Here is a 22,581-nt window from a genome sequence, read left to right as displayed (position 1 = left end):
ATAATATAGTTAGATTTAGATATATAGTTTATACGGTACCACTGTACGTAGCCGATCTGAGTAATAGCATATCGACTTCGTACACATAGGGTAATCCCTTTATATACCTAATCCAGCTGCCAGTAATATCATAAAGGTGAAAGTTCATAAATTATGATATTTGTTACTCTTTCACGCACAATAACGAATACAATATTCTAGATTAACACTATAACCCGGGCAACATCACTTAATACAGGTAGTCAGAATGATATGTAAATATATTGTTACTATCTTGCCATCCTTTATTTGCAAAAAACAGCTACAACAGGAAGAGCCATATACCGTGGGAAAAGTAGCAAGATGCGCAACGTGAACTTGCAGTTTGGTTTTATTAACCACCTGGAGACTCAATACATATACGTGTAGAAACTAATTGTTTAGTGTGATAAAATGAGATTGCGTTATAACTTTCGGCATTATATCATATTCATTTACTGTATTAATAAGTATTGAAGTTTTACATTACTTGACCTTAGAGATTTGTTATATAAACAGACAGAGAAAGATAAAAAAGAAGACAAAGTTTAAAACAAAACAGCTACTGTTTTCTTTTGTTATAAAAACGAATACGTATCTTACGTATTCCTTTTTATAACAGAAAACCTGTTTAAAACAAAATAATCCAGTAGATTTGACAAACTTCTTTAACTATCTGGCATATTTTATAGAATATTTATAATCATTAAATAAACTCGAAAAAAGTACACTATAAAATAGAAATCCATATTTTTTAGGCTTTGCTCATAAAAAAGGAATTAATTCCTGATTCCAATGCATCCAAAGGTCAACCGTTACATATTTAATTTCCCATTGTTAGTAATCTTTAAGTGATCTTCGATTGCTTTACATATATTTAAAATTCAAACTTAGGAATCGACAATATACAATTATCATAATAAATAGGAATGTAAAAAGATGGCACCCGTATTGAAATCGAATTCGTCGTCATCTTGGGGTCGTTATTGTAAAAGCATTATCTGCGATCGAGAGTTCGGGATCGGAATATAAATGTTGGGGATCGTAAACGTTTAGAGCAATATGTCAGCCGAGACTCGGAGCAGTCGCTAGCTGTCTGTCAGGCGATGTGAACTACACACCAGAGACTGACTTATACCTACTCCAAATATGTGAATATAAACTAAATATATACAAAGTATTGTCAGCATTGCTAATTGTTGTGTGTAGCCAGGCAAATTGTTTAATTACATACATATCTCTAGAATCTCATACAAACTTTGCCAGAGTTCAAATATAAATAATACATAACATATGTTAGATCGTTGTCTAGAAAAACGATCTTTTTAGTTAATGAAATATTTTTTTAAATTGGAGTATTAGCTCCGATGAATACTCATTTATTCTCCATAGGCCATGATAACAGATTACCATCAGATGGGCCGTATGCATGTTTGCCACTTACGTGGTATAAAAAAAAACTATATGGTATTAGCGTAGTAAAAAATTACCATACTTCGAATATTGATTACACTTCGACAACTTAGAATATATACTTATGTTTATCTGTATTTTTATGATATGGTACATAGACTAAAATATCATAAATGGATGTGGATGGGAATTATATAAGTGTGCCTGTGTATGGGACCCATATAATAGAAGACCGCATGGCACGTGCCACCCGCATATACAGTATTTTCACACGATTGTACAACTCTATGATCACTAATGGCGAACTACAAATCATTATATCGGTTCGTACCACTGTTTAATCACTTAAATCTCTCACAATATTAGAATTTTAATGAATAACACACCAATACATTGATGTCATTACTTCCAATACTACTGTTACATAAATTATTCATTAACTTATGAATTGTTATTTTAGTGCCTAAAATTGTACGAGTTCATAAAATTTTCAGTACCTAAATCTCATAGTTATATCTAGCTATCATATGATCGACGATGATGATAGTTTATTATTTGGCAATAACAGCAATATTACATTTATGTTGCACGCAACTGAATGATAAAAAGTAAAATAAAATTAATAAAAAGAATGACATAAACAAATAATAACAGTTCCAAGTCTGGCTTCTATCAGATATATGTATATATTATTACATATACTAGCTACATAGTACATAGCTATATTACATTGTTATGTTACTGTAGCTCGTTTCGTTACCAAAGAGATTCAATTAAGTGAAACCTTAACTGTAGTGACTTAGTTTTAACGCCCTCAATTTAGGAATAGACATGAATAATAAAGTGATAGAGGAGTCATTTATGTTAGGAAACGATTAACGAAAGTGGTTTGCCTTGCGTTTGGCACGCTCTCCCGTGTGTGACGTCACGCGTGTTTTGTTCTATACCGATGTCACCACACCATTTCCCTTGACACGTCCTAAAATCAAATCCATGTATAAAGTGGTTTACATTATATGAGCTTGAGTACGCTAATAATGTACGGTATCCTACATATTTAGGTTTAAGTAAATATCGTGTGTTTCAATATACCTAACTGCCTACGTCAAATATAATTACAGTGTCCTGTAATTACAGACGAACAAACAATTATAATGTACGTTGACTTGACAATATAAGATATAATAATAATTTAACATTAGATATCAAATAGGTCTATACTTATGATGACTAAATTTAAAAAGCAGATTATGTAATTAGTAATTATTAATTACTTTCTCTTGTAGGCATTCATATTCATCTAAGTATTTCTATTATTAACTAATTTTATCGATAGCCTATATTTATTTTTAACATTAATATATCCTCACTTTTCTCTAATCTAAATTAATACAAAAGAAGCTGCAATATCAAATCTTAAAAATCACCTAATACAAATAACCGTTATCATTACACAAAAGTACTCGTCTTTTTATAACCGTTACCCGTTGGCCGTTATATATCTATCTACTATTCCCCAATCTTAAATGTCGCGGTGTCTGCAACGTCTTCCTTGAGATCGAGACCGTTAAATAAATCCGGCTAATCGGTGCAAAACGGGGACCTCCTCGCATTGTCCAGACAGTGAATACCTTCATTGTCTACAGCTGAGGGTACCACGTCAAAAATACCATTAACCAAAAAATCCCAAACGCCGTAACTTGCCAAACGAATTTCAACTATACTATGAAAGTATAAAGCGCAAATTCGTATTGGTGCAATATATGAAGAAGTTACTTAAGACACAAAGGTAGATAAGATTGATGTAACGGCTGGTGGCAAGTTTGCGCACGTGCTGCGACCGGCTGCGCACCTATGTTTTGAGATCTTGTAAAAAAAAGTTAAAAGAAACACGCCAACGTGATTCCATAAGAATAAAAAAGTGTATTGTGCAATTGTGTCGGACATAATATAGGAACGGGAGTAGATCTATTGTTAAATCTGGCATCAAAACTTCGTTGTGGATTTTTTGTATCCATCATATAACGTAGCTGGCGACGCGACGCGATGTTAGTATCGTATACCTTTTGAGCAAGTGTACCTCCTACGATACAAAACCAAGCATGTTCTTATCTTTTTCTTAAGTAACAGAATGTTACACTTTTCTTTTACATACATACAGATTACATACATACTATAATGTGATGTATGATGTAGTATTATTTATTAGACCTTTCCGTAAATATTTTGAGATGGTTCGCCTTTCAAAATATTTCCCAAACGTAATATAAGCCTTTTTCAATAGGTATCCAAATACCTAAAGGTTCTCAGTTTGGGTATTGAACAATCTGGGTATTAAACTATCAAAATTTTACGCGAATTTTATTAGTATTTTCGACAAAATAAACAAATTTAAATGAATATTTTTACATCCTATACAGTTTACTCCCGTGTTGACACTCACTAATTTTAACCCGATTAACGACGATTCTATAAATAAAATCATTTCAGTTTCATGTAGAACCACCCAGCTAACTAAACCAACTCATTCCATGTAGAATCGAAGCCCATTGAAAAGTCAGTACTGTTATGATATAAAGTAAAAATTAAAATCTCTTGATCAAACAGTTTTAAGTAATTATCGGATGTTGAAAAATCTTGATATTATTCATATAAGTTATACACGTTTATAATCATACATATAAAAGAACGTAATTTCTTTCGTTAAATATAAATATTAGTTAACTAAAATACATAATACGTAATCCATCTACCCTACTAAACTATATTACTTCTACCGCCAATCAAAAAGTTCTATTGCTATTATTGTCTCAAATAGTGACCACACTCGCATCCAGTAGATGCTTACATTCATCGTGTTAAGTATTCCTGCTAGTAGTGGTATCAATACTAGGTACGAATGAAGTGAATTTATTACTATTGTAAAATGTTATTTTTTTTATAAGTTGTAAGTGATTCGTGTATTAATATTAGTAAGACAAGGGTAACTGTAATTTTGTCTTATTAATATTTATATCAATATTAATCCTAATGTACTAACTAATTATATATATTGTGGATTCATTACAATAGGTACATATTAGACGAATAAATAATTTACAATAATGTTTTGCGTTTGACAGCTATTTTGGTGGGACTTCACTCGTGAATTAATTACTATTGAAAAATGTTATTTATTTTATAAGTGTTGTGAATCATTTGTGTATTAATATTAATACGACAAGGGTGACTTTAATTTTAATATTCAAATAATATTGATATCAATATTAATACTGATGTAATAACTAATTATATATTGTGGATTAATTACAATAGGTACGAATAAACAATAGGCAATACATAATTTACAATACCTAATGTTCTACGTTTGACAGCTATTTTGGCGGGATATCTATGCAAAAATCATAGATTAGTATAATATTGTAACAAAAAGAAATAAAATATATCACGTAACGTTTTCATTTTTAATTCATTGTTTTCAGTTAAAATGCCACCGAAACGTCAAAAAAAGAAAGTGGAGAAACTTACTGGGGCTGTGAAAAAGTGCCACATTACGTCACCAATTGCCGGGAGACCACAACTTCCACTACCAACCACAAGTAAAGAAACAGAGCCTTATACCCTTGTTTTTGATACTGAAATAAATAAAGTGCTTCTAAGTAGATGGCCGAAACCTAGAATCAATAATGTGCCCGCAATATTCTTGCATAGTGGTGTTAATTTTTCTAAACATGCTCAAAACATAATAAAGTTAGGAGTTAGGCTTTACCATCCAATGTACGGATGCAATTTCACTAAATTATTATGTGGTTCCTTTGATGACCATAAATTGCTCATACATTACATAGAAACTAATGAACTGCCCTACCACACATTTGGCCATCCGGAAAAGAAGAAAATGAGAGTGGTCATAAGAGGCCTTCCTGAAGATACCGACTTAAATAAACTGAAAGAAGCCTTGAAGTCTGAATCTGTTCCTGTCCTAAGAGTTCACAAAATGCACACCAAGGTACTGAAGAATACGAAAAAGCATTTCCCTATGTTAGTGTTAGCGGTCGTACCCTACAATATTGAAGGGCAAAAGTTGTTGAAATTGAAAAAGGTTTCAGAGCATGAGGTGACATTGGAGCCTCCATTTTCAAAAGCAAAGCAGTGTCATCGTTGCCAAAAGTGGGGTCACTCTCAGCGTTATTGTCATGGACTAGTCAAGTGCGTAAAATGCGCCGGAGACCATATGTCCAGTAAGTGTACAAGAGATCGAAACAAACAGCCGCCAAAATGTGTGAATTGTGATGGAGCACACACTGCTAACTATCGCAAATGTTCCCATTGTCCTGAATCTGCTGAATATAAAAAGACCCAATTGAACAAATTGAACAAAGTGAAACCACCGATTCCTAAAAGTTTTTTGGGGGAGCCTTAAAAACAGCAGCTTTGTATTTTTTTAAACTATACCTAATTATAAAATATCTCTTTAGAGCCAACCTGTGTTCTGGATGATGACATGAAGCAGTGAAGTTACAAGATACGAAAGCCTTTCACCTTAGACATAAATAGCATAGTAGGATTATTAAGTACAACGTAATAAAAATAATAGATTTGATTAAAGCAGATTACTATCTAGTGTAAGTACTTTTTTACATTATTTAGGTATAGACTTAAACGTAGTTTATAATGTCATAAGGGAATTAGATATAAAACTTGGACTTGTGGTAAATACTTTGAAGACACAGTAGTAGTGTTTTAATTAAACTGTCATATCTGACTTACATCAAGTCCCTTATAGTATAGGTAGATATAATTGAGTGGCAATGACTTCATCTCTTGGTTAATTACTCCTTCATAACTACTTTCAACTTGTGTTATTGGTAATTGTAATTTAAACTTTTACTTCAGTAATAAAAACCGTTGTTATTAACAAAAATAAATAATGGTCTTTAAAAGGAACATTCGTTTTATTAATTGCACATGAGGATAGTCACAATGTATATTGTATATGATAATGATATTATAATACAAAATAGAGAAAAAAATGTAGGTCAGCAGGTTAATTAACAATTATCATTCATAACATAAAAATACAATTTTACGTTTACTCAAATAAAAAAAACAATTCATTTTATAACTGCAGCTGTCAAATGATTCATACTAATTACAAAACAGTCAATTTCAATTTGTTTCGCATGAAAATTACAGTATTTGCATTACGTAATCAAGCCGCTGTTCTACCAATAAAGTAACCTACAGCGTTCCTTCCCATCTGTAGTGTCTATATTTAGACTAACGAAAGTCTCGGCATCAACGTAGCCAACATTTTACTAACAGCTAAAGTGACGAAATACTCCTCACGTTATATTATAGGATTATGATTTTATTTATTTCATAAAATTACTAATCATCGAATTGTTGTCATATCATAGTTTGTTCTATAATAAAATTTAAAACTTTATTACATTCAAATATCAATTACTACGAGATTTGAATTATTACTTATACACAATGGTGTAATTACAATTTAATGTAAGAATATGTACTTATTACTAATCTTAAAATAAAGTTGTTTAGTGAAATATTTACAAAAATACCTATATCTATATTTACAATGTTATTGTTGATAATACTTATTGGACTTCTAATTAATAGTGAGAAAGTCATGAACTTTTAATGCTCTGTATATTTTTATTTGCGATTGCATCACTTCGTGACATATCTTCGGTTATAGGCGTAACCAACACCTGAAACAGATTATAATAACAAATTAATAATTATTCTTACATAAAATATAAATAATAGCAGAAAATCTACGAATCATTATGATAAAAATTATTCTTTAGTCGGTTTTATAATATAAATTTGCATCTTATAATATACGTTCATTAAAATTAAAGAAGACTAAAACTGTTCTGACTCTGACTATGCTTTGTTCTGCTAATCTAAACACACCTTATGTAAGACAGATGGATTTACGAAACCGAATATTCACTCACCTCAAGTTTAAGATTTGTGACTGGGATTCTATTACCATCCAGCTCAGCCAGCACTCTGTCTAACGTATCAACCAGGCGGTCAGCATCTTGAGTACTGAATACCATTGGTGGTTTAAACTTGAGCACATTACTGTCAGGTCCGTCGCGACTAATCAGGATCTTTTCTTCTCGCATTCTAACAGAACATATATGATTTAGTATAGGTACTTACGGTATACGTATATATTATATATATAAATACTACAAGGTAATAACTCTTACCCTTCATATTTTTTTTTATCTATTTGACCTAGATAGCTAGCTAATTTATGTGCGACCAAATATTTCGACGCCAAAATTTTGTTAATTTAAATTTAACTGACAAACATTCTATGGAAATTATTGATACTAAAACAAACTAATCCGGAAGACCTTCTCGCATCCTACCAGTTACACCATACCTACTTGATATTATAAAAATCATATGATTATGATAAAATATATGTTGCACAATAATTTAATACAATAATATTATATTTAGTTCTTATCATTCTTATGTATTGTATAATTCTGTTTCATCTTTTCAATCTCTGTTTTCAAGGAGATTTAAATGTTTGCTTTGCTTTTTCTCAAGCCTCTTAACATACCTGTTAATAATATGCTTCGCTTCTGCTGTAGCTGGTGTTCTGGCCTCTCTATCTGTAACTAGCTCCACTCCCACAAATAGTCCCCTACCCCGCACATCGCCAATAAGCCTATGCTTTAACTTGAGATCATTGCAGCGAGCTAGCAAGTAGCTGCCAACACGGGTTGCACGTTCTAGAAGGCGCTCTTCTTCTATGACATCGAGAACTGCATTCGCGATGGCGCACGAAACCGGATTACCTCCGTACTGAAAATTATTTTTAATGTTATAATATTAGAACTATATTTAAACGCCTTAATTTGTGTTTGCATCACATTACATGTTACATAAAATTATGTTTTTATGTCAAAGTAAATATAGCAGCTATATCTTAATTAAATTATTAAGAACCATATTATGGTTTAAGTTGCTTGATAAACTAATTAACTATGATTAAACTTAACCCATTGAAATAGAATATACACATTATAATGTGTTAAGTTTGAGTATTATGTTGACCACAAAAACCCTTGTCTATTTGAATTTATAGTGATAAACATGTTTATTACGTAGATACAATTACTTTCAAGATTTGATTTATCAACACAAAGTCGTATAACTTCATTTGTCCCATTTCTATACACAACAGTAGCTACTATTTAACACAGCCCCTTCTAACAAAGTCACGTTCTATTTGTTTCAAGAATTTACGGTTTTATGTTAATTGAATTTGCAAACAATTATGGAAACTTACCGTATTGAAGTATTCTACGCCGGTGTCAGCAAAACTCTTGGCAATTTCTGGTGTTGTGATGACTGCAGCCACCGGGTGACCATTGCCCATTGGTTTCCCTACGGTCACGATGTCGGGTACCACATCTTGAGTCTCGAATGCCCACATGTGAGTGCCAACACGACCGAAGCCCACTTGGACTTCGTCAGCAATACATATGCCTGATGCCTCTCGAACTTGTCTAGAAATCAATACATTATTTGCTTTAATTAAAATTCTTAAAATATTACCTTACATTAGGCATTTCATGTTTCTATATAATAATAAAAATAGGAGAAATGTGAGGTATGATAGAGAAATCACGGGATAAACAGGCATAATACGTTAGTGCACAAGAATGGTTAGAATTTATATAACTACTTAAGCTGTAAATAAAACTATAATGTACATACGTATATTAATTATAGGTACTTACTAAGAAAAACACACTAGTCAGTAATTATCAGTGACCAACTAATCAATAACTAAATGCTTACGAAGTTCAAATAAAACTCTAACATAAATATTTTAAATAAGGTATATTTATCACCTACTCGTTATTATCATTTTAGTTTTCTACCAAATATAGTTATTTATGGCTTTGATTAGTGTTTTTATTACACATCTAAATACAGAAACAATTAGATGGTATTCAATATAACAACTCGTATATTGTTCCATAAAAAACACTGTCGACACGAGCAAAGAGAATCATTGAAATCCGTAAACGCAATTTTGTGGAAGATATCTTGTAAAAGTATAGCAAGGATGGCTGAAAATAAATAGGAAATAGAGACTGTCGTTCTAGACCACCCTCTTAATGTAATTTCTCTAATGGTTCTGCTGGGAGAAACAGCTGCTAAGTCATAAAATAAAACCTACTCTAAATCTATAACCTCTGTTTATCTATTTAACCGTCGCGTCGTAGCTTGCTTTGTAAGCTGTGCTTCGGAAGAAGTGAGGCAATAAAATAACAGGATAAGAGGCATGACATCTTAGTCCTCGAGATTTGCAACGCACGAATATTACGAACGTGACATGATGACCTGATATTTGTAGATGCTGTTCATGTATGTAGTCATTATGTTTCAGTCAGCTTGTTTGCCGCTTTAATTATATAAAAGAGGTTACAATGTACAATCTCGACTAACCCATATCACTCAATTGATAACTGAGATATATAATACAAATGAAGTAATAAGTGTAAGTCTTTATTGATATTGGGTACGTAGGTAAATTTGCATAATTATAAAACAGAATCTGATAACAAATAACATCTATAAATGGGCAAAATATACATTATATTATTAAACAATGTTATCAATGATTCTACCGTAAATAGATGAAAGTTTTTACCAGTTGAAACTAGTTAGGTTGTTTATGTGTATTTGGCAGATAATAAACTTTTCCGTCTGGCTGATGATGTTATTATAAACTCGCAAAGTGATAGGTATATTATCTTCTTAATTAAGTTTCGTGACATTATTACTACAATCTACAATACTGCGTATTTTAAAGTTTGATAATTGTGATATCTACGTAAATAATGTCATTCAAGTAAGTCTAGGAACACAGATTTACTAAAGAAATTTACTATAATTATATTTAGGTGAGCCTCAAAAGTATGGAATTGTGTTTATAACTATTTGAATTCATTATTGTATCCTGTTTATTACTAGCTGACACGGCACACTTTCTTTGACCTACAAACACTATGATTCGAGATTTTTAGGCATGTATTTATTAGATTAATTGTATAAAAAATCAGACAACAAAATAGTGTAAATTTGGAAAAAATGAACCAAATGTAATATATATACAAATAAAAAAATAGATATACTTACTCATATACTCGTTTCAAGTATCCTTCGGGAGGTATGATTTGTCCACCGCAGCTCTGTAAACTCTCTGCTATGAAGGCACAAACGCCACCATTTTTCTTGACAATATCTTTGCATATCTTGCCAACTTCATCCGCATACATTTCACCTAACTCCTCTTCTGACTGAGAGTCATTTGGGTATATGTATTTTCCTCTGTATACATCAGGAACAGGGGCCTGTGAGAATTTAAATAAAATTAATTGACTATTCAATCCCTTAAAATTAAAAGAAAATATATTTGATTTTTAATCTATTTACATTTATTGTATTTTAGTTATAATTCAAAGTTTAAATATTTCGCTATATTTTTATACGATTTGTATCTCCAGTGATTATAGAAATAATAAATTAATTCTATACCTACCATACTATGTCGCATGCCTAATGGACGATAAAACAGTTAATACTATAACAATTAAAAATCTGTAGGATTTTTACCATTGAATGATTAAAAAATTTATACGCACGTTTTAAAGGGAAAATGTGATTTATGTTCACATATATGTATGTATATTGAATGTAACTATTATTTAATAGAAATAAAATTTGACAAATCTGTGTTGCCAATATTAAATTATACGTTCTTTTATTCCTATGAATATAATGGGACCAAGTTAAGGTGCGGACCCACGTGCGGACATCGAATACGTGACTAACTTACCACATGAACCCACTCTGGCTTCTCGGGGCCTCCGGGTAGGTTCAGTTTGTATGGAGAGACATCGATCATAGACGTAAGGTGACCATGATAAGCGCTGTAACAAACAGGCGCTAGTAGCACCCTAAAAACACTTCGAGATCCTCGAAGTAACGACGGAAGAAACGCACTCATTGTAATTTCACACAATAATTGTTGGCTCACGAAATTTTACTATGAAGTATATGTCTTATGTATTGAGGAACGTTTTAAATATATTGAGAAAAAGATTTCAACATAACAATTATGCTGAGAAATTCTAAATTTGGGGTTCTGTTTGGTAAACTCATTATTTTCTATCTACTTTTATACTTAATTGGACGCAGATAAGATCTACCATATCAACACACGTGTATGCCCGAATATCAGAACAAATAGATTTTTTAAAGTATTAACATTGCATTACGCGGACTGATTCATAATTTATAACTTTCTACCTACAGCAAGAGAGTGAAAAAAATGTGTAGACAAATATTAACACATTATAATACATTCACAATCATAACAATCCATACGTACTAATGTTAAGCACGGGTCTCTCCTTATTTAAGAAGTTAAAAATATTCCTAAATTTTAAGCTTTTCCGAGGTTATTAACATGGTTCCTTATCTACATCCACTCAAATTAAGACACATAATGAAATGTTTACTATTGACAAGATGGGTGTACAGTACATACATCATTAGGAGGAAACATATTGTCAAGAATAATTACATTGAACATTGTACTCATTTTTATTAATATCAAATTTGTTGTAATGACATTTGTATGTAAACTCATCTTTCTTATTATTTTTACAGACAGGTTCTTGGAATGAAAATGTAAATCAAAACTTAAATTTGTTATTTGCTGAAACAACTTATTCAATTAAAATTAACTGAAAATACGATTTCCGAGCGATTGACATTTCCCTTCACGAGCCGTCCTTTCTAAAAACATTCCTAAATACACTAATTTACAAATATAACACAAAAAGTATTAATTTTTTGGCCAACGCTTTCATCTTTCAGCTATCTCTCTCTCATACAGTTACAACCGAAATCCCCAAAACCGATCTTATTAAATAATGCAATAAAATCAATAAATACTTACTGGTCCAACGTTACAATATCTTTGTTCTTAGTATAAATCCTTGCCAATCTCAGCGCTAAGTCGTTTGCCTCTGATCCAGAGTTGACAAAAAAACAAACAGACAGTGGGTCAGGGAATGTCTGCACCAGTCTCTCAGCGAGGATAACCAGTTCATCATGTAGATAACGATTGTTTGTTGATATAAGAGACATTTGGTTTCTGCCAGCTTCGACAACGTGTGGATGACAATGGCCAACTATGGACAAATAAACAACAAATATAATTCAAATGTTCGCAAAACAAGATATAGAAGAAAAACTTGCTTCAGTCATGCCGAATTTTGTATAAGAGTATTATAGAAATGTGAAAAAGAATCATCAATGAAAAGTTAACGAGAATATTGAATAATGTACAAAAATTCTACTTCGAATAATGCCAGTTATATAGTTATATTTAATTAACATCTGTTGTAACAATTTTTAAATTAATGATATAAGAAAAACATTAATCTATTTTTCACATGGAATTTAGATATAGATAAAGTCTAACCACAATATATTATATATGGAGGAAGGGGACTGCTAGTAATGTGGACTGATAAAGCCATTACTAGCAATGCACCATGTCAGGATGATCTCCACACGGTTCCCCTGGAAATCATCGTGATAAATTCTTAATGAATTTGCCATGTTGGGCTCACTGACCTAACCTCATGTTCATCTTATCACCCACTACTGGTGGCCCGTTGTTAGTGAAAGCGGATGCACCATTCCATTAGCATCCATTAAAAAAATGTATTATGTATGTAAGTCCAAGAATAAAACGCTTAGTTTACATTTAAACGTAAGTAGGACACGGACATTGGACGTCTTGAAGATAATGATGCACGTAAAGGTTTCGTGTCAGCATGTAGGTACATTCATGCAATTAATAGAACAACTTGTCTAGCCAATTACAGTACCCTTTACATTTAAAGTGTAATTAAATCATACATGTATAGGATCATAGATCATCGAATAAAATGATAGCGACAAGAAACAATACGTAATTGCACATTTAGCATACTTAACACCATGCGGTATTTTCTACCAGTCAACCATAGGTACTCCGAAGAATAATTGTTGGCGGTGCATATATATTTAAAAAATTGCCATAAATTGTGAGCAATTTATTAAACATTTAAAAGGGACATTATAAATAATATTATATTAGTTATTCCAATTTCTAAACCTTTTTAGTGATCACGTAAAAGTTTTCGTCGGCCATTCACTGAATGTTCTTAATTATCTCATTTCAAAGGTATATGTAAACATTCTATCCCTTGTCGCAAAAACAATATATTGATAATGCTAGCTGTTAACCGCGACTTCGTCTGATTATTTTAGGTAAAAGATAACTTATGTCTGTCCTCGTGATACATGGTAGATTAGCTTTACAACAAATTTCATTTGAATTCGTTCAGCCGTATGGTACGACTATACGGCTGAAAGGAAAAAAACAGGAAGACTTGCTTTTCCATATTTATAATTTTAGTATGTATGTAGTATCATTGTAATTTATTGTGATAAAAAGCAGGAAAGTACCTACTTGTTAGAAAAAGTGCTTTATGCGTGATAATATTTAATATTTTACAAACGGGCTATCCCCACAAACTCTGAACCATTTTTATGTTTATAGTTTAGTTCTGATGATCGCAGATTCGATTCCCCGCACTGTTCAAACGTCAATGTTTTATGGGTATGATTATTTGTATTTGTCTGGGTGTATTCTATGTATTCGATGTATAATATATATGGAAATTATCTACACATACCATGAGCTACATTATTGATGCAATCCAGATATCGCTCGCCTGTTTCATCGTACATAAACTGAGCGACACCACGCACAATTTTCAGGGGTGATGATCGGAAGAATAATTGGCACGCCGCTCTAAAAGTAGGCAAAATAGACATTTTAATAATATTATTATAATTATCATCATCAACATCATTTCAGGTTGCATTTCCAGGGCTGATCTCTTTTAAAGTGGATAATAAATATAAACATATGCGATCCGCTTAATTGTATTAATAACTAGCGTTTCCGCGACTTTGCCCGCGTGGAATTAACTTATTTTTCTAAAATAAAATTAGCCTAAGTTACTCCTTATTATATCAGCTACCTGCCAAAAGTATCCCGTTAAAATCGGTTCAGCCATTACAGAGAGTAGCTGGAACAAACAGACAGACAGACCAAAATGTCAATATAAAAAAAGTAAATAATACACAATAATTTTTGCTTGTTGTTTTCATTGATAAACTACTGAACCAATTGACCCACCTGAAGCCGAAAGATAAATTGTAAACTTATTTATAAGTTTAGATACATGTATATATACTTTACACGTATTATATTAAAAACTAATACTACATAGCACATGGTATATTAAACCAAAAATGATAGTTTACTGCAAATTTTTCCCCCTTTGTGTATTTTTCCGGTTGTGTTAGTATCTCACAAAAGTGATTGGACTGATTATAATGAAATTTGACGGTAGCTAATTCAAAACTAGATAATAGAAGACTTAAAAAATAACTCTCGGAATTTAATTTATAAACCTACTTTAATTATAGTTTCAATTAATTAATCTCATTTACTAAGTTTTAACTTGATTAAAATTGTAATTTATATAGTGTGAAATACCATAAAATGTCAATAACAATGTTATTAAAGTAATACCAATAGGACATTTTAGCAAGAACACGAATCGCTGTCCGGGGATATAAATATTTAAAAAATAGTTTAATCATGGATATCGAGAAAGAAATCGCTGGAATACCTAATTAGAAAAATTAAAAACCTAAATCATAACATATACTCACCCAACGTGTTTCTCCCGGAGCCTTATAGTTTCAGATTTGGGCAATGATTGTAGATAAGCCATTTTATTTGATTAATTGTCTGAAAGCAATAAATTAAAATACATAACTAAATTTACACACAAATAATTCACTATAACTATAAACAGATACTTACCAATTTATAAATAGAATACTATAATATGAATGGATGATGTTGGGGGCGTGTTACGCTGAAAGGAAGCGTGTGACGTGACGCGTCACGACCAAAGAACGAGCAAAGAATGCTGCATTACGTTGGCAGTTAGTCTATTTTATAGAGGCGGGCAGAGGCGCGCCCTCCGCAACTCCAATAAAAACAAAAGCATCCGTAATAGTGTTATCGGAGCTGATAAGCACGCATCACGGCATGTCAGCGACCACGCGGCCGGTGACAGCATGCTATGGGGCACACGGCACACGCATGGTCATTAAGGGTAGGTAATACAGCTGAATTACAATCTGAAATGTTGTATTAAAAAATGTGGCCGTTTTTCAAACATTTATAACAATGTAATGAAAGTTTGCATAGTGGCTTTTCCACTTTAGTTCTTGATTGAATGAAATAAGAATTTTACTTTCTGTGAATTTGTTTTCTGTTTGGATTAATACTTGGGCTGGATTATTTTTATGTCGTCTACATATTTATATTCTTTATTTTAGTTAAATATGTCTATGTTTACTGTACGTAAAGTATTTGATATAAGCAATATCAGGTAAACTGTATTTTACATAAATACCACTCCATTACGACCATAAATGTAATTATCAGATGAAATCTATTCGATTTTTCTATATAATAAATTGTAATATAATAAACTTAATATATCTGAAAATTATCACCGATTTCTATTCTAAATTAGAATCTAACCCTAACTACTTTCATAGTTTTAATTTTAATATAGTGATAGTTTGTAACTATAGACATTATTTAATCAACGTGGGTAGGTAAGTAAACATGCATATACATAAATATATATTTGCATAAGTGATAATAACTTAAGTAAAGACACGTACATTGTTTATAACGTAAACTTATGTTCACGTCTAATATTATCATCATTTTACAACTACCACAGCGAAATGGAATATACGCAAACGTAGGTAAACGTTAGATAAAATTAGGTCTTGGATCATATTTTACTATAGGTACATACGTTACGGTTATCATATATATTATTAATTAAAGGAATACCTAATCTAAAATGTCGTCTATAGGAACGTCTGTCCGTATATTCTTGAATTATAGTCGTATTTTCAGATTCGGTACGATAAAGATAAAGATCCTGTCTGTCCAGGTCCAGGTCCAGCCTGTCATTTTTTGGTCATTACATAAAACAGATATTTAGTCGTTATTATCTAAGATGTTATTTTCCTTTATTTATAATGATTTATTGCACCAACATTAAAAATAGATACATAGCAAAATATAACAGTAGGTTAAAGGAAGAAGAAGTTACAGATAGCGGTCTTATCGATAACGCAAGCTTGGAAAAAACAGTATTGCTAAAAATAATAGGTTATGTATTTTCAGAATTTCTTAGATGTACATATGTATCTATAGCTAGACAGATAGATGTGATTATTTTTTATATAATAAACCATAACTCATTTTTATTGTAAATTAGGTGTAAAAGTTTAATAAAGTATTTCAAATAACAAGAATATTATATAACTGTTGTGGTTATACATATACATATATATAAAAAACTTTAATCACAAAGAAACTCTTAACAATTCACAATAATTTCATTTGAATATGTATTCTGGTATTCTATTCACGGAAATTCTTTATTTTAATTCATTCTAAGCATTAATTTGTAGTTAATAGCTATTACCGTTAAAGATAGCTTTTTAAATAACGAGAACTACTCATTTATCTAATTATATCTGAGTACTTAGGTAATACCTACTAATTGTATCTACTTAAACTTAAGTATATCCCTATTAGATAACAAAGTGTGTTTGTTAGTTAATTATATATATCATTGATTACGGTCATGTTAGGTAGTAGGGTTTTTTATAGAAGGACCATCTCTCTTTGGATAACTTCGGGTAAAAATATCTGGGTTTAATAGGTGAGTAGGTAGTAAGTAAGGGATGACTTGTAGGAATTGGTAACCAAGTATTCCATCAGATCAAGGTCATTATTACCAATCCAAAAAACAGTCATATCTACCCTTGACTGTTTTTTGGAAGCCTTTTGATGCCTGGTCAATTTGCAGCGATGGCCTAACTAACCCTCATTCTCATTCTATCATCCTTTAATGATACCTTCCCGACTACCATCTGCCGTTAGTATAAGCGGATGTACTGGTACCGCTCGTTAACGCATTTAATATATGTTGATAAACTTCTTAGGGCATGGGCGGGCGTACCAGCTGACTGCGGACGGCACTGTACGATATGCCGTATGTCATATCTTTCAATTATAGGGAACAAAAATACAAGTACGTATGTACGTAGAAGGGAGTACGTATGCAACTATAATATACGCACTTATTCCAGAGGACTATGATGTTTTGACTAATTTATTGTATATACAAATATTAACTTTAATTTAATTAATGTATGTAATAAAAAATATTAGTTACCGCCTGATGCAATATCAAATTAAGTATTAAAGAACTATTATCAGTAAAACAGTCAGCGAACCCTATTTAAATCGTAAATTTGACTCACATCGCAAGTATGGTCAACAAATATTTATACCAATGAAGACAAATAGTAAAATGTTAATAAATAATAGGTAATATAAGTTATAGACTTTATCAATCCTTTCGTATTTTCGGTTTCTGAGAACTTTACAAAAACCAGATCTATTCATAATTGAAGACACATGTCATTTTCAACCAAAATTAAAATACATACATACATACTTACCATTACGACTGCTATCCTTAATGGGATAGTCAGTCAAAAATATAAATCGGCAAACATATTTTTCTGTGTTAATTTGAAGTTACATCGACGGATTAGGTACAGGTAATTCAGCAGTAAACGTTCGACAACTTGAAATTAAAATGTAAACCAAAATTTGAATTCACTTGTTGCAAAATAAAGTTTCAGGATACTTGTTATCCATACAACCCCATATTTCGCAAGTTAACGTGGGGCGACTTTCTACCCACATGAGCATAAATTCCAAACTACCTCCGCGCTCCTCTGTCAGTCATGTTGATAAGTCATATTTCACTCGCACCTACTCGTTTCAGTTTATATATAACTATCTGCAAACAATAAAATAACAAAAAAATTGGTAAAATTGCAATGTAATTAACCTATTTGCTGCCAGTACTCATATGTTTTATAAATAGACCATCTTTGTTTATACGCAAAATGATAGCGTCAAGTAATAGTCAAACGTGAAATAACACTTATGCAAACAAACACATATATTTGTTCGGTAATCCTGCCTACAGAATTTTCCATCTATAAACATCTATAAATAACGCCGCTAGAAATTATCACTTTTGTATTGTTAATGTCACAGGTTTGTTTGCTGATATTAAACAAAAACAAATTCGCCATGTGTACCTACCTATCATTTCATTTTGTTTATTAAAGATCAATAAACTTGTATAAAAGATATACTTATTTACTTTCATACAGATAGTAAATATGCCTACTATAGATACTGGGGCTAAAGAAACATTTATTTAATTAAATTCACATTAGTTACTTTTAAGTCATCCTCATATTTCTAATCACGGCTTTAATAAAAAAAAATATTTTAATAATATACAGGCAATGTATTTTTTAAGTAAGTCAATATCTTTTTAGAAATACCTAATAAAAATCGCACTCTGTTCTGTGATTATGAAATTGTAATGCATTATGCAGCAGCTCAAATTGTTATTATTAATATAATAATTACGTAAATAATAATTACGTATAATATTTACCACGAATATTACGCATAGCAATCGAAAGTAGGTACCTGTAGATAATATGTGCATAGTGGCTATGAATATCAAACTCTTAACAATCCTTTCATAATAATTATACAATAGTACACAGATGTGTCATAACTTGAAGGGTAAATACAAGAGTCATAGAGCGACAAATCACAATGCCTGTTGTGCCCGTATCAAATAAAGACATAACCTACCGCCCTATTTTTATTTTTATTTTACATTACGTTATCTGGGGTTATGTATTTATTTTTTAATTGGTATTAAATATTTCTCAATATTTTAAAATAAACAAAAACCTCTTGAAACTAGATTCCGAGAGGGTCACGACCGCACAGGTTCATAATGTCAACGCCACTGATGACGATATTCGCCTTCGTTATCAAGTATTTAGATTTAGTAGGTAGTACCTACAACGAAATTTAATCATTACGACTTTCTTACGAAGAAAGTGTTATTGTCTCTCAGTATCTTACTCGTGCAACCCATGTAGAATTCACTACATTCATTGTATCTACCAACACACCTGTTGCATTTTAAAACTTCATTACGTTTGGATTCCGAATGTCCAACTCTAAAACGGACTGTACTATTAGTACATATTTTAGAATATGGTTTAATCCTTAAAATTGATGTCATGTAGGTATATAATTGTTTTGTATTAATTATACATGAATATAATATTAATTTTTAATTTAATGGGTTCTACTTCTTCCTCTTCATTCCTTTTGGAACATTTCCCTGGTAGTTCTTGGCGAAATCACTCTAGAGGAAATCTCTTTTAATCTCGATCTAACTATAGAATCTTATCAATTCCATTTGACCGCATTCAAAACCGAGCCGCCAGAATCATTAGTAATCAACGTCTTTGTGACAGACTCGATCCATTGTCTTTATGGAGAGACCTTGCATCTCTGTTTATTTTCTACCATATACATCAAGGAGAGAGTTCTGAGGAATTACTATATCACCAGAAACTAAAATATTACCCTGATCATCTGGATGAATGTCATTTCTCCACAGTGCGTTTTCCAGAAACGTTTTGCCACGCACAACTATATTTTGTAATCACCTTCCGGAACTGGTAGGAACCGGTACGATCCGATAGGATGTTGAAACCTTCAAAAAAGAGCTTATTACTTCTACAACGCCGGCCAGTAGCGCACTTACAATTCCCCAGATGTTGCGAGTGCTCATGGGCGGCGGTAACCACTTACCAATCAGGTGCGCCGCATGCTGGTTTATCTCCTATACTATAAATAATATACCAATCCCATCTTTAGAATGGCTTCCTTCCCACAGAAAATGGTGAACTATCATTATTGTGATCAATACAGATTTTACCGAGCAGCCGCTACAAATACGTCGCGGTCGCGTATATATTGTCTTTTATTACAAGTGAGCACTTCTCACTTCAACTTATATTTACGTCTTAAAAAATGTTAATGTAATATTGTTGCAATAAGTCATCATTCATCATTTCAGAATTTGTTAAATCACGAATAATTGTTCAATAGACTGTATGATAATCCAAATCAACGATTTCCTGCAACATAGTCGAGGTAGACCCTTTAACTCTGAAAGTTGCTGGTATGTCTACATGTAGGTATCATTTTATACATATTTGTACTAATTTAACAAATAAGCTAGTTTTCGTCGCAATTACCGACCCTTTATTATTTCATTGAATTAGTGGTTTCATTGAAGTGGTGGTTTGTATTCACACACTTAAACTTAAATTGTAAGTAAGAAATAATTATTTAAAAGAGCAACACACAAGTTTCTTGCATGTTCTTCTTGTGATGAGACAGCATTCCGATTCAGCGGTATATTAAAAAAAATGTTATGACTATTCAAAAGGGCTTCAATGTAAGTTTATTTGAATAAACGATTTTCTATTCTCTTCTATTTTATTCCGTATAATAAGGATTGGACAAAACAATATTTGCCAGGTCAGCCAGTTATCTATAAAGCTACTTCTTACATGTTTGTCTATGTAGTTGATAAAATTACATATGTACCTATCTAAGTAATATAATTTAATGCATGTAGGTCAGTAAAATATCAGAACAGAAGCTAATTCTGTGAATGTAGGTAGCAACGTGAACTCGATAAATATATCTGGGTAATACGTAATGATTGATCATAATATACATTATTATGATCAATCATTACGTATAATATACTAAAAATAAATATCTATCTTAATTGTTATTGAGCAACAATCATTATTATCGATTTACGATAATACAGTTTATGTCATGTTTTTTTAAGTAACTGGGGAGGAAAGTCATATACATAGAAAATACCCAGACAGATACAAACCCATGAATATAAATGTTTCTCCCATACCAGAAATCGAACCCGTCTGTCGATAGATAGATAGTAATTTATCATATTTTTCAGTTAATCATAAATGAGTTGAGCAATCTTTAGTAATCTAGTTTTATTTGTATGTAAAGTGTTTATGATTTCAGCATAAGTAGCGGCGAGGTTTACTAATGATGATTCGATTGACTCGCGTGCAAGTCACGCTTTAGTATCGTGAGATACATGCGGGCCACTTTGCCGAACATTATCGTCTGCAGCCTAGTAATGAAATAGTACTTATATACGTTTCAATAATAAGTACGTACTTTAATTATAGATAATACATTTTGATTACATTGTTGATTTACAACAACATCCATAGTAGTACAGCTGCCAGTGCAAATAACTGGACTTTTATTAAATCTTTATATCATTTTAATTAATTGTTGAGCGACAGAGGTTGCCATCTCTTACACGATTTATCCCATAAGAGCGCAATACCGAGACCATTTTTTACGAAATTATCTTTTAGTCACACAATTTGTTTTAGATGTACCTATTGTATTTGTGACAATAATAATTTACTACAATGATATTGACACATGTAAATTACGTATCTTAACCCATCGATATAATTAAATATATAGTTCGGCTGAATTTGGATTTGAACGACTAGGACATAGAGAACAATAGTTAAAATTGTACAAGAGTTTAAAAATATATAAAGACATTTAACATAATTAGAAGTATTCACTGAGGAACACAATGTATCTATTAGCACACACATGAAACAACCCTGCCAGTGTGATAATAGATAATAGATTAACAAGCTGTTATGGCCTCTGAAAGGAGCTTGGCATATCTGGTCTCTGTTCTGCATACTCCATATCTAAAAAACCCGATACTAGATACGGAAAAGGGACTTCATTTTACAATGACTTTATTCTTATAAAGAGATACTCATATAGAGCAAGAGCCCACGACTGCCAGACATACGTCATTTTAGTAAACGTGAAAGTTCTTGTATGTGTGT

At 31.7% G+C, this 22,581-nt stretch overlaps 1 protein-coding gene across 1 annotated transcript; it reads right to left on the bottom strand.

Annotated features, from left to right (window-relative positions):
* Positions 1-6,448: 6,448 nt before the first annotated feature.
* LOC131841782 (alanine--glyoxylate aminotransferase 2-like) lies at positions 6,449-15,555 on the bottom strand. Its single transcript, XM_059190108.1, has 10 exons — positions 15,464-15,555; positions 15,310-15,388; positions 14,259-14,377; positions 12,467-12,701; positions 11,339-11,432; positions 10,639-10,853; positions 8,777-8,996; positions 8,045-8,289; positions 7,419-7,593; positions 6,449-7,166 (listed from the first exon to the last, which is right to left on the bottom strand). The coding sequence occupies exons 2-10, from the start codon at positions 15,369-15,371 to the stop codon at positions 7,083-7,085; spliced, it is 1,449 nt and encodes a 482-aa protein (XP_059046091.1). The 5' UTR covers positions 15,372-15,388; positions 15,464-15,555; the 3' UTR covers positions 6,449-7,082.
* Positions 15,556-22,581: the final 7,026 nt, after the last annotated feature.

This window comes from Achroia grisella, unplaced genomic scaffold (assembly GCF_030625045.1).
Source record: "Achroia grisella isolate CSIRO2021 unplaced genomic scaffold, CSIRO_AGI_Agris_v1 utg1920, whole genome shotgun sequence".
NCBI classification, from domain to species: domain Eukaryota; kingdom Metazoa; phylum Arthropoda; class Insecta; order Lepidoptera; family Pyralidae; genus Achroia; species Achroia grisella.
This window is presented reverse-complemented; position numbering and strand designations above follow the sequence as displayed.

Excerpts from the sequence above, each read along its gene's own strand:
- LOC131841782 (XM_059190108.1), bottom strand. The coding sequence starts at position 15,371 with ATGGCTTATCTACAATCATTGCCCAAATCTGAAACTATAAGGCTCCGG. Across the intron at positions 12,702-14,258 it reads CATCAATAATGTAGCTCATG|TTGGCCATTGTCATCCACAC; the intron begins GTATGTGTAGAT and ends ATTTGTCCATAG. Across the intron at positions 11,433-12,466 it reads GATATTGTAACGTTGGACCA|CGCTTATCATGGTCACCTTA; the intron begins GTAAGTATTTAT and ends TGTTTGTTACAG.